Below are 14,006 nucleotides of genomic sequence, written 5' to 3'. Positions count from 1 at the left end.
AAAAAGCATTATACACAGCCTAAATAAGTGGTGATGTTTTATTTTTTTTAATCATTTTATTAGGGGCTGATACAACTCTTATCACAATCCACACATACATCAATTGTGTCAAGCACATTTGTACACTCATTGCCCTCATCATTCTCAAAACATTTGCTCTCCACATAAACCCCTGGTATCAGCTCCTCATTTCCCCCCTCCCTTCCCATTTCCCCCTCCCTCATGAGCCCTTGATAATTTATAAATTATTATTTTGTCATATCTTACACTGTCCGACGTCTCCCTTCACCCACTTTTCTGGTATCCGCCCCCAGGGAGGAGGTCACATGTAGATCCTTATAATCAGTTCCCCCTTTCCGCCCACCCTCACCCCACCCTCGCAGGATCGCCACTTGTGATGATGGTTTTCAAACAACAGATTACACTATCTCACTCCAAAGAGTCACATTGGCATCGGAGTCTTAGGGGTAGGGATCAGAGTCAGATTTCATGCTTCAGGAAACATGAAATCCATGGTGGCATCAAATGTCAATGTTCCAAGGAACAAAAATACAACGGCTCCTCAGGGAAACTCCTCACGCGAGAAAAACCAGTGAGGCACTGCAGGGCTTTCTCCTGTTGAGTTTGCCTCCGCGTTGGGCAATACTCGCTTTTCTTCTGCAGCCACACCTAACCTCTGCTATGTTCATTTCCTCTTTCCCTCCAGCTGGGGCTCTGAATAAAACTGCTTTGTTTTTGTTCCTTTTAAGATACATTTAAAAAAATATGTTTCAATAGGAAATTTAGTAAAACCTAAGGTAAACAACACACAAACAGTATACAATGGGCACCATTCTAAGCTAGATAACGTCCCTGCCCTGCCCAGGACTCTTCAGAGCCCTCTCGGTGAAGACCTAAAACCACACGCTCCCCACCTTTGCAACCGCCAGCGCCTTCTTGGTGGACAGGAAGCTAGATCTCGGCTCACATATTTACCTTAAAACTTACGAACTGATGGACTTGCTCTGGAATAAATGAGATCGATAGTACTGTAATCTACTTTTAGCTTAGTTTATCCTTTGCTGAATACCGATCATATAGGGGTAAGTTTTGAAAGGATGACGTCTGAAGTAGTCAGAGGAATCTAGGAACTACTTCACGTGCCGGGTAAGGAACAGACCTCTAGGAGGGAGTTTCCAAGGGGGCTGTGCGTACTGCACATCAGCTTTGACTTGAGAGGTGCTGGGAGGTAACGTGGAATTATTTCAGACAATGGCTCAAGCAGATGGAAAAAGGGGTTGTACATTGGTTAATGATGACGTCTCCACTTTTTAGCCTCACGTTAACACCTTTATTGTTATTTTTTCTTTCTGTAGAGCAGAGCCCACTCGATCCTTTCCTTCCAAGAACAGTAGAGCCCATAAGAAGGAGGGACGGTTCAGCATGCTCAACCAAATCTTCTGCAAAAATAAGAAAGAACAGCAGAGATCCTCTGAGAAGGATCCCAACAGGGACCGGCACCGGGGGCCAGACACCTCGGAAGTTGATGACATCATCACCGCCTTTGACAGCATCGTGGACACCAACTGTCAAGACCAGCCTGGTGACCAGGTGGCTATGGTTGAGCTTAAGAAGCGGACTGCAGAGCATTCAAAGTATCTCTTACCAGAAAAGAAACCTCTGGCCCAGAAGGGACTTCCACCAATCAGAACACAGAGTCTCCCACCCATCACCCTGGGCAATAACTTCCTGACAGCTTCCCATGGGACTATGTCCCATGCTGGATTGAGCTCTGGACCTCATCATATGGCCCAGAGGTCTCAGAAAAGTAGAAGCGAACAGGATTTATTAAATAACAGAACTGGCTGCCAGGCATTGCTGGAGTACCCCTGGAGGGGTGAGTCAAATCAAGTGTTCTCCTATAAAGCTTGGACTGTGTCTTCCTCTGATAAGTTACAAGACAGACTGCTCACTGACAGATCTGGTTACCAAGAAATCTCGGGGTCACTACATCTCCCTCAGCTATACAATCCTTCCTCAGGTAATACCCTTACTTCTATTTTCTTCTTCCTGATCAAATCTATACAAGAACCATTGTATAGAGTTCTGAGTTAGGACCTGAAGTGACAACAACCATATCACCCCTGTGGGAAGGGCCAGAGTAAAATGAGAAGGACCATCTCCCCCCCCCACCCCCCCAGGATTCAGGTGTCCAGACTTGGTGTGGTTTTCTATGCTGAGAGCAATCATCGAAGAAAAGTGTGTGCCTCCTCATCTCTCAGCAAATATGTATGGGGTCTGGCAGAATTGCGCATGAGCCCTACTGTTTCCACCAGCAGGAATTCTTAGCCAAGACGTCATGGGAGACCCACAAGTAGGGATTGCCCCATTTGCTTCATGATGTTTTTGTTTCTCTTATAACAGTTTAATTGGCAGATAATTCACATATCATACAATACAATCATTCGATTATATTAAGAGTTATACAATCATCGCCACAATCAATTTTAGAACATTTTCTTCTTTCCTGATAATATGTTTTTAAAACCCAACCCCAGACTTATTAACTTAAAATCTTAGTGAGAGAGGAGCTAAAATGGCTGTGCCTTTTAGCTAAGAGTTGACACATTTACACATTCATGGTTTAAGTCTCAATATAAACCAGAGTTACATGACTGTTCTCTCTCCTGCCTCTTCCTCCAGCCCCTCACAAAAGCTACCAATGTTCTTAGTTTCTTATTTGTCCTTCTAGAGATGTTGTACAAGCATGTGAACAATATATGAATACATATTGCAATCATCTTTTAAAATATCATGTTTAATAGGAGCCCAGGGGCTGCTGACATGTTAGGCTGCTAACGACAGAGTCGGCAGTTTGATCCTACCAACTGCTCCTCAGAAGACAGATGAGATTGTCTGATCCAGTAAAGATGTATAGTATTCTAAACCCTAAGCAGTTCTCCTCTGGCCTGTGGGGCTGCTGTGATTCAGAGTTGACTCGATGGCACTCAGTGAGTCTCATTTATTGTTTTTGACATTCACAGGACCTACTACACCCGAGAGGCTCAGAACTCTTGCTGCCAGGTTGCAAGCCAGCTTCCAGAATTTGTTCAGTACTGTAACACGTTGGTTTATCTTGATTTGCTTTTAATTAAATTGATTGCCATATTTTAAAACCAAAATGTTTTACATAAAATTTGGGGCTTTCCTTGAAAACTTGGTGATACTGAACCCAAAGTCTTATGGGGAAATACTCGGTTAGATCTAAGTAACCACTGTCCCTTCAGACAGCACGGCAGGACTCCCCATCCAAGCTACTCTGCACCACTCAAGGAGTCCTGTCGGAACCGTGGATAAATAAGCACTCTGCTTCAAGCCAAAAGATCAGTGGTTTGAACCCACTAGCCACTCCGCTGGGGAAAAGACCGGACGGTCTGCTTCCCTAATGCTTATAGCCTGTATGGGACAACTTTACTCTGTCCTATAGGGTCACTATGAATAGGAACTCGCTTGAGGACACCTAACGAGAACCAGACCACTCTCTAGTATCTCTCCATGGCGTATCCATGGTTACTTATCAAGGTTTTCTGTTGTTCTTCTCATAGTATAGTGAAGAAGAAAACGCTATGCTTGTGGAATCCTTATCTCTTCCAAAAGTGGAAAATGGAAGAAAGACCAAGGGGATTATGTGTTGTAAGAAAAGTGGGGGCAGGCTGATTTCTTTTATAAGTTAGGAATGTTCTGTCTCATTGAATACGCAGCTCGAGACTGGTCCTCTTCGCTCACTTACTTGGTACTCAGAAACTGAGGAGGCAGGACCTGGCTCCCTCGTGCGTACTTGCACATATATGGACATCACATCCTTAACCGTTCTTCTCACTGACGAGTCCATGCTGACTCATAGCAGCCCCCTGTGGATTTCCAAAACCAGAACTGTTTCTGGAAGTAGAAAGCCCAGTCTTTCTCCCATGGAGCTGCTGGTGGTTTCAAACTGCTGACTGTGCGGATCGCAGCCCAACTCGTAACCGCTACACAACCAGGGCTCCTCAATTGTTCTTGGGTCATATGAATGATTGGCACTTATCTATTAACCTCAAGGTTCAAGGTATAAATCCAACTAGGGCACCACTAAAGAAAGGCCTAACTACCTGCTTGTAAAAACTGTAAAAGTTACAGCCAAGAAAACACAACAGAGCACACTCTGTGTCTGTAACACCGAGGATCTCTGTAAGTCAGGACTGACTTTAAGGCAAAGAGTTTGGGTTGTTGCTGATTTCAGTATGGAACAAGAAATATGGATAAACACCTCCAGGCTATTTCCTGGTGTCTAGAAAGGAAGGGGAAAAAAGAGACTCAAGACTTCACTTCCTCCAGACATCACTGAAGCATTTGGCTGAAGACATGGGTGGTGTGGTTCCTTTTTTCTGAGGAACAATGAAGAAGGAGAGAGATTGGCCTGTACCTCTATGTACGCTAATGGCCTCCAGGCCAAAGCCCAGCCTACTTTGTGGAGCTAGTCCTATTCTGACCAGCATAACACCTTCTTTCAAAAGTGAAATCTTGTTATTGCTCTGCTTCAAAAATCATCCTCCTGCGACCTCGTCTCTGTCAGCGATGATGGGGTTCAACTCTCTGCGATGTGACAGCCCAAGCAGCAGTGAGTTCAACCATATAAAACTTTCTTATGCTCATTTTCTTTCTCAGTCTGAGATACTTGGTTCCATGAGCATCAGAGACCCAGGCTCCTCGCATTAGGATGTGTAGTGTATGTACTGCACACCTCAGATAAGATGTGTGCCATCAACTGCATATTGAAGGTTTGCTTTAGCTCCTGCAGGGCAGTGAATTATTGAATGTGGCTGTTCTAGCCAAAATCTATAAGTCCCACCGAACAACTTTTCTTTGCATGAGCCTGGTAAGAAGTTGAGGGAAGATCCTGATAGGATTCACCTGTGAGTAATTTTGAACACGATTGCCTGGAGTATCATCGTGCTGTGTATAAAATGAGCCCTCTGAGAAGCAAGAGGAGGGATCTCATTACCAGAAAGAGGCAAGAGTGGGCCCAATATTCCTATGTTGTAAACCTCCTGAATCCAGTTGACAGCTATACCATCAGAGGAGCAGCAGTAGAACCAGGAGGCAACACATGGAACAGTGATGCACATCCTAACCCAAATAGCAAAAACACCGGAGTGTTTGTGTACACAATACTGACTTGTAGAGTGGGATGCATCTGGGCACTTAGGGGAAGTTGGATTTGCTGGCCCACGAAGCGTGGCTGAGGTTTACTGGAGTGGGTGCCTCTGGCCACGTAATTCAGGGAGCTAGATCTGCTGACCCATGGAGCTTAAGCTGAATGCTTTCAGGTTGAGACTTAGAGCAAAGTGTCATTATGCTCTTTGGGCATTTATTAGCAGACTTGACAGAACTTTGTAACATATCCTGATAAGAACCCTGAGCATTTCTCACTAGCAATACAACTTGTTGACTTAATTAATAAATCCTTTAATCGTGAATTTTGTATATGAGTTCTGCATAGCCATCGCAATGGCTACTATAAACTATAAAGGTAAACTAGTGGACATTAATTAAGAATAAACAGCTAGCTACTCTACAATCAAGAGCAAATTTCATAGCCTCTATTGACATTATCTTTCATCTTTTTTGTCTTTCTTGTCTTCTTAATGGCCTTTTGATTTCATCACATATGATATTCTTGATGACATCCTACAGCTCAACACGTCTTTGGTCACTGATGTTCAATGTGTCGAGTTTATTCTTGAAAATCCAGTGGAAGATACTCAAGGCCATATTTTGCCTGTTGTGTGTTTGTTTTAATTTTCTTCAACTTCAACCTGAACTTACATATGAGCAATTGATAATATGCTCCACAGTCCTTGGCCTTGTTTTGGCTGCTGATATTGAACTTCTTCATCATCTCTTCCCACAGGAGTGGGACTCGACTCCTGTATTTTCTGTCTGATGAGGTCATGTGTACAGTCACTGTTTATGTTGTTAATAAAAGGTATTCGAAGTAAAGAAGTAGTTGGTGTTGTAAAATTCTATCATGAGCACTCAAGCTCCATTTCTATCATCAAGGTCATATTTTCTTTTCTTTTTTTTAATTTGAGTGAAACATTTATTACATTTTAATCAGGACAAAGATAAAGACATATTATCTGGGTGAGGGAAACCATTAGCACAAGGTCATAATGGTGTGTAAGATTTTTCTGGATTCAGAGACTAAAAAAGGGCATAGAAGGGCAAAGAAAATTGTCATAAAACCATGACTGGCACAGATTAATAAATCAGTTACAGGTAGGACGACACAAACAGGAATTGACCATGACTGAGAAATGTACAATATATTAGACAGAATAGGTTACAAGATTGGTCCAGAAGCTTCCTACTATGGCAGCCGGGGCATGACTGGTGACTCTGTAACCGTAGTATGGCAATTTCCATGGAAGGCACACCCAAGCAAGTCTCTTTGGAGACTATTCCTCCCTGGGCTAAGCACTATCCAGAAGGAAGTGCACGATGCAAAGCATTCTACCTGAGGACAAGGCTATTCACATCCCTGGCTAATGATCAGCAAGAATCCAATGAAGGCTTCATACACATGGGGACTCTCAAAATGGATTTTGGACTTTTACTGTTATTCATAGCCTTGTGAAAACCCAATGCCCATAATTTATGCTCTTAAACAATCTCTTCCTCTGATCATGAATTTTATAATTACCAATCCTTTGATCACACAAGCCAGTATAATTCTGTATGGGTTTAGGTGATACATCACTTAGATGGTTGCTTGCTTTAAGACAAGCCTTAAGACCGCAGATGCTAATCTTCCTGATAATCTGACACCATCTGGCTTCTTCACCATACTTTGCTATATCACCCATATGTTCAATAATTACTTCGTTGTCAGGGTAACTAGCCCCTAACAAATCATCACAGGCCTGGCAGGCATAATTGCACAACGATAATATGTAAAGATTATAGTAAAGTCATAGGGAATAAAAGAGATGGAAGAGAAAATAAAATGAAGAAGTCAGACACATTTCATGGTAGCATGCTCACCTCAGCCTGCTTGGTGGTCCACATGGGGATGTGGAAGGTGGGAATGGCAGGGAAGAGAGAGCGAACAATTTATTTCTAACCAAGGCTTATATATCTTTTGGGGGTGTGTAAGCTCCCTGATTACAGGTAAAGTCATACATCACAGGAAGGGGTTGTACTATAGGTAATACAGTAATAAGAGGGGGAAATCTAAGGGTATACACTCAATAGGAAGGGGAGGGATTGAGGACACACATGTGACAAGATGGGTGGATACTAGATTCAGGATGGCAGCCTAACTTTGGATGTCACTGAGCAGGTTTGACCTGTTCTGAGCTCTCCAGGGAAACAGTCACTATCCTATCAATAGGGTGTGAGCCCCACCTACAGTGGACCAGACAGTAGTCTGACTACTCTGGGTGGCTGATGCTTTCAGGGAGAATAGCTTGACAACCATTTACCAGTAGTTGCAAGCAGTGTCCTAGGACTGACATATATTCAGGGGAGACAAGGTGGGAATAGTCTTTTTATATCCCATGCTTCATGAGGTTAAGGACCAAGCAGAATCCAAAACTACATTTTCTAACTCTAGTTCCTTCCTCTTTGCTTTTGATTTTCTCATTCCATTCACCAATAATTATCAGTGCATCTTGATTGCAAGTTTGATCAATTTAAGACCAAAGAAGTTATGAGAATGCTTCAATGTCTTCATCACTGGCTTTAATTGCTGGTGCATAAGTTTGAATATTAGTTGTATTAACTAGACTTCCTTATAGACACATAGATATTATCCTATCACAAACAGCACTGTACTTCAAGATACATCTTGAAATGCTCCTTTTTATATGATGAATGTGACACCATTCCTTTGAATTTGTCATTCCTAGCAGAGTCAATCTGTCTGATTCAAAATGACCAATGGCAGTCCATTGCATCTCACGAATGCCCAGAGATTTGATCTTTGTGTTTCTACTTCATTTTGGAGGACTCCCAATTTTTCTAGATTCATACTTAGTACACTATATTCTTAATGAGCATGTACAACCCTTCTTATTTTGAGTCGTCCATCATCAGGAAATGAAGGTCCCAGAACCTTTGCTTTCTATATGTCATACGGTCGACTCTACGTTACAGTAGCATCTCTTTCCTGGTTGTATTTTGACTGCCTTCCAATCTGAGAGGTTCTTCTTCCAATGAACAGACATCATTGAACATCACACCATGTTCCCCTGCTACTTAGAATGTTTTCTGTAGCAAATCCCTCAGAAGTGGACTGCCCATTCCTTCTTCCTACTCTGTTCTTAGTCTAGAAGCTTTGCTACAATCAGTGCACCATGGGTGACCCTGCTGACGTTGAAATACCAACAACATAGCTTCCAGCATCATGGCAGCCCACAAGCCTCACAGTTCAACGAACTGATAGATGAGTGGGTCACATGGTCTAGAGGAGTTAAAGGATCCCTTCGGAGTCTCACAACTATTCAGGACTAGAAACTGAATCTCCTAAAAAGAAAGGCTCTCCACGTGGCAATGTTATCCTCCTTTTAAATCTGAAAATGCAGCTTGTTGGTATGTTCACCAATTACCTAACAACATTTTCTTATTTTCTTGCTTTATGAATTGTATTTCTGTGGGCATCTCACTTAATCCTATTTAATATATTGCTTTTAGAACCATGGCAGCAACAGGAAAACACTGAAAGTTATCTCAATTGTTGTTAAGTTTCAGCTGAGGTTGATTGAAGCCCAAGTGCTTTTTACACTCCGCTTTGCGTTTGGTGTGAAAGCCTAATGTGGTAAAGCAATTTAATATTGCAAATGATTCTACTGTACCATTGTTTTGAACGTGGATTGTCCTTTTAACTCTGGATTTCTTTCCTGCCCTAAAGTCAGCAAATATTATCTGTGTTACTGTTTGAATTCCTGGCAGTCACTAGCTGTCCTTACATCAGCAACTTTAGCAGTTAGCTATAATGAGTATTGCCCGCCACTTATGGAGGGCTGTCAGGGAGTTAGCTGACGAGATGGGGAATGAAGCACTTAAACTAATGAGTTGAATGTGGATCACATTATTGGGAGCAGCTTTCATAGAAAGTGGAACAGAGAAGTCTGTGGAATGTTTGATTTGATTTGGTTTTTGTTTTTCACTAGACTGGTTCAATAACTCTCTGGTTATAACTGGTTACAAGTTCACTTCCTATCTCCCTCAGGAACTTTCTTCTCTAGAACATTCTAGACTCTGTCAGCAACCATTCCTCTTGACACTGATCCTGTGGCTCTTGTGTTTAAACTCTTTACTTTGCATCTTTCGGAGGCAAAGGCCAGGTTCCTCAGCTGGGCACACAAAGCCTTTCCAGCATGTCTGTACCATTTGTTGTTCTCACCTTTGCACGTCTCCGTATCCTTCTTGCCCACCTTTTGATCATTTCCTTAAACTTCTCATAATTCCTTGACCATCTTTTGATCATTTGACTTGAAAAAGTCTTTGCCGTGTTCTTTATCCTTGGATAGACCTTCTCACCCACTCTCTCTTTGACTAGTTACATCCATTGCATTCAGTTGCTTCCAGCTCATGTTAATCCCACATGTCAGGGTAGAACTGCTTCAGGGTTTACAGCTCCAGCCCTCTCTTCCAAGGATTACTGGGATCTACACTCCAAACTTGCTATTAGCACCTGAGCATGTTGGCTATCTGCGCTGCTCGGAGACTTGACCAAACCAAAAAGTCACTGTCATCGAGTCAGTTCTGTCAATGACAGAGCAGAACTGTCCCCATGGGTTTAAGAGGCTGTATATCCTTATGAGAGCAAAGAGCTTCATCTTCCTTCCATGGGGTGGCTGGTGGATTTGAACTGCTGACCTTGTGTTTAGCAGCCTATTTAATGACCCCCTACACTACCAGAGCTCTCTTATTCCTACAAATATTTTTAAAGTCAGTTCAGAACTCACCTTCTTGGTAGAGATCACCCTGACCCCTTAAGAGATGTTGTTCTTCCTTGTTAATTCATCATAAGAGTAGCTCCACTTTAAGGAGCTACTTCCTCTGGACAAAACACCCCACTAACTCACTACAAACTCACTGCCAGCAACCTTGAAGGGGTGGTTTTTAACCCCCATTTTACAGATGGAGAAGTTAGCTCACCCAAATTCACAGATCTGGCTAGGAAGTAGTGTTCATGCGAATAGTTGATTTGGGAAGCCTGCTGTCAGTAAGCTAATTCACAAGACAAGGGCAGAAGGCAGAGCAAGAGTTAATTATTGAGTACGAGTACCCAATAAAGACAACATGGACTTTGTCCACCAAAATCTTTCACCCTGAGCGGCAAGTTCAGGGGTGGTTTTTTTTAAGTAAAGCTTTGGAGGGGAGAGGATCTTCTGGAATGCTGGTTCTCAACCTTCCTAATGCCGTGACCCCTTCATACAGTTCCTCATGTTGTGGTGACCCCCACTATAAAATTATTTTCATTGCTACGTCATAACTGTAATTTTGCTACTCTTATGAATCAGGAGACCCCTGTGAAAGGGTGGGTCGATGCCCAAAGGGGTCGCGACCCACAGGTTGAGAACCGCTGTCTTGGCGCAACCCTGCTTGAGACAGGTGCTCAGAACATTCTCTTGTTGGAAGGGCCGAGTCCTCATTCCAGCTGCAGGTGATGTGAGTGAGTTCTGTCTTTCAGATGGATATGGGCTGATCTCTAACATCGATAGGGAAACAGCAAATTCATCATAAACAGTAACAGAATGGCAAGGTTGAAATAAAGGGTGGCGAAGTTTATGATGCTCCAGCAGGATGGCAGGGCCCGGTAAGGCATCAGGAGCAGAGCAAGCCTTTATTCGAGGACTGTTGGATTCAAGAACACTTAGATCTTTCTGGACCCTTCTTTTCTCTGCAATACCCTCATCAGCGCACTGCTACGATAGTTATCTGTGTCTCATCCCAAGACACTGGAAGCCCTTCCTGAAAAAATTACTTTCTTCTCCTTTTGTCATTCCCAGGGTCCAGAAAGCCGTGGGCGTTCAATAGATGATTTCTAAATCTATTACCTAGATCTTCAATCACCTCGGCTCCTTTATCTCACTGTAAAGACGTTTCCTGTCCTAATATTCTAGAGCATAAGTTCTTGACCTTAACCCCACTGCAACAAAGACCAGACTTGTCTGGGCTGCTCTCTTCTTCCCCATTGGGCCTGCAACACAAATGACAATGCTTGGCTTGTGCACTTCTCCGCTCGTCTGTCAATGTTTAGCCAAATGCCAAACCCAACCCACAGCCATCAAGTTGAATTCAGCTCCTAGGCACTCTGTGCAGGGATTCCAAAATTGTGAATCTTTACGAAAGCAGGCAACCTTATTTTTCTCCCATAATCAAACACATTTCAGGCTAGAGTTTTCGTCCTGGTGGCACAGTGCGTTATGAGTTGGGCTGCTAACCACAAGGTCAGTGGTTCAAAACTACCAGACACTCTGCAGGAATAATATGAAACTTTCTGCTTCTATAAAGATTTACAGCCTCAATGAATGTACAAATGTGCTTTACACAATTGATGTATATATGAGTCATGAGTTATATGAGTCTGCAATAAAATGATTTTTAAAAAACCCAAATTGACAGCCTCTGAAACACACAGGAAAAGTTTGATTGTGTCCCACAGGGTCATTTTGAGTTGGAATTGATTTGCATTTGATCATTTTATAAGCTCACCTCCCTAATCACTGCCCCATCCTTCTCTTGAGCACTTTTCCCATCCTTATAATATTTCTTTGGTTCCTAAGAAAATATGGGTTTCAGGGTATTTTAGGGTACAAACCAAAGACCAAAGAAAAAACAACAACAAACACTGCCACTGAGTCAATGCCGACTCAGTTACCCTATAGGACCAGGTAGAACTGCGCCCTGTGGGTTTCTGCGACAGGAAATTGTTACGGGAATAAAAAGCCCCATCTTTCTCCTTCGGAGCATGTGGTAGCTTCAAAGTGATGACCTTGTAAAAAAAAAGGCCCCAATTTTCAAATATGATTTAAATATAATATTTATTAAGGCTTAAATAGGAGAGGGTCTTAATGTTGCCCAAGGGTTTGCTGAGGTACAAAGCTTTTAAAATGACATGGAAGGGCAAAGGACATTCACAAAATCATCATTGATTATGGATCTGCACAACACAGTTTTAAGAGGGCTAGAGAAACAAGAGCAGGACCGTGCCTGGAACACATACATTTTTGCTAGAAGATCTTACGTGCGTGGTACAGGACCTTCCAACAAGGTAATCAGGGTATGGCTGATAGGGCATGACTCGCGACTTTGCAACCCTCAGTACTGTGATCGCCATCAAAGACACACCCGGCAAGCGTCTAAAGGACACTGTCCCTCCCTGGCCTGGCTGGAGAGGGAATGAAGGGAACTCAGGGCTGGCTTAATCCACATGGGGCTCTGTAAACTGATGGGGGCTTTCACCGTTATTCATAGTCTTCTGTAAATGGCATGCTCACAATTTAAGTTCTAAAGTAATTTCCCCCTCTGATCATGGATTTTATTATGAACAATCTTTGGACCACACAGGCTCATGTGCTTCTTCTTTGCATTTAGGTGACACTTCACTTAGATGTCTTCTTGTTCTAAGACAAGCCTTTAAGACCCCAGACACTATTATTTTGATAGCCAGACAGCATCTGATTGCTTCACCATACTTTACTATAGCACTCATATCTTCAATGATCACTTCATATAGGCAAGTATAGAGCACATCATAAGGACTAGTTGTTCTTAGATAAGAGTTTGTGATTAAGTGTGAGTTCAAAATCCATTCGTATATATGCAAGGTGTATATATATATAAATGATTCACTTTAGAAGCCGATTATCATCTCCTTGAGAAATAATATAGGAATTTACCAATGGACATTTGGTAATTCTAGCAATAATATTATTAATCAAAAATAGTATATAGATTGAAATATTAGTGAGAAAAGAAAGAGATTTTATATAGGAAAACTTTTTAGACAAAATATATGGAACATTCACTTACACAAATTAAAAAACCCAAATGACAGAACACTGCTTAAGAACACGGTTTAGGTACAAGGCAAAACTTTCAATAACACTTATTCTCTAAGGCAAAACTATTTGTTCTGGAGAACTAAGACACGTCACACAGTAAAAGAAAATGTGAAAATAGCAAACCTACGGTAGTCTCAAGTTGCCAGTTACTGGGCACCCTCAAAACAACGTATTGGAAAGAACATCCAGGGACTTCAAATTCCTTTGGATGGTAGTCCTCTGCTTCTTCACACACTAAGGCTCTTCAGCTTTAAGTCCAAAGGAGTATCTCGTTCCTCAAATCTGTATTGTGCTTAAGATAAAATCCAGTTCACTTGGTGGGGTCTTGAAATCAAGCCCTTCTAATGGGTCCCATGAAGAATGCTGTAAACCTTGAAAAGATACAATCTAAAAGCCAGGTAGCTATGCAAATGGCCTGGATCACCAAAGGCAGAAAACAAATTTGGTCAAAAATGCATGATGAGCAACATAATATCAGGAGGATGTTTCCATTGTAGGGGGGTCGGGGGCGGGGATACAAAAAGTGTTAAGGGCTTCCGCAAGGGCAGGCTGCCCTTCTCTCCTAGTGTACCCACCAACAGAGGTGGAATCACCTTCTCAGAGAAAGATACCTCCCATCATCTCAGATTATGAATCTCCATTGAAATTCACTGAACCCGATTGGAAGAGCATGTACTGAATCAGGGTGACCATGACACAGTGCTCTACAGCAGGAACTCTTTGGTCCTCTTCCAATCCCCACTACATGAAAAACTGACCCAGCCAAGATGAGCCTCTTCTGGAGAAAGTGGAATTTAAGATGTACAAATAAGGGAGTGATGAGTGAATCATTAGATAAGAATAAGACAGACACATCACAGCACTGCTTAGGAGACTAGATTAAATGATGTCATGATCTCTCCTACGCCCAGA

General features: G+C 42.4%; 1 protein-coding gene across 1 annotated transcript in view; it reads left to right on the top strand.

The window, feature by feature from the left end:
- The window catches only part of ANKRD55 (ankyrin repeat domain 55), a 140,635-nt gene that overhangs the window by 114,071 nt on the left and 12,558 nt on the right, over positions 1-14,006 (top strand). Inside the window, exon 10 of the mRNA XM_075542652.1 lies at positions 1,356-2,020. Coding sequence (XP_075398767.1) covers positions 1,356-2,020 — 665 coding nt within the window. The remainder of the gene's footprint in view (positions 1-1,355; positions 2,021-14,006) is intronic.

The sequence above is a fragment of the Tenrec ecaudatus genome, chromosome 2 (assembly GCF_050624435.1).
Source record: "Tenrec ecaudatus isolate mTenEca1 chromosome 2, mTenEca1.hap1, whole genome shotgun sequence".
Classification (NCBI taxonomy): domain Eukaryota; kingdom Metazoa; phylum Chordata; class Mammalia; order Afrosoricida; family Tenrecidae; genus Tenrec; species Tenrec ecaudatus.
This window is presented reverse-complemented; position numbering and strand designations above follow the sequence as displayed.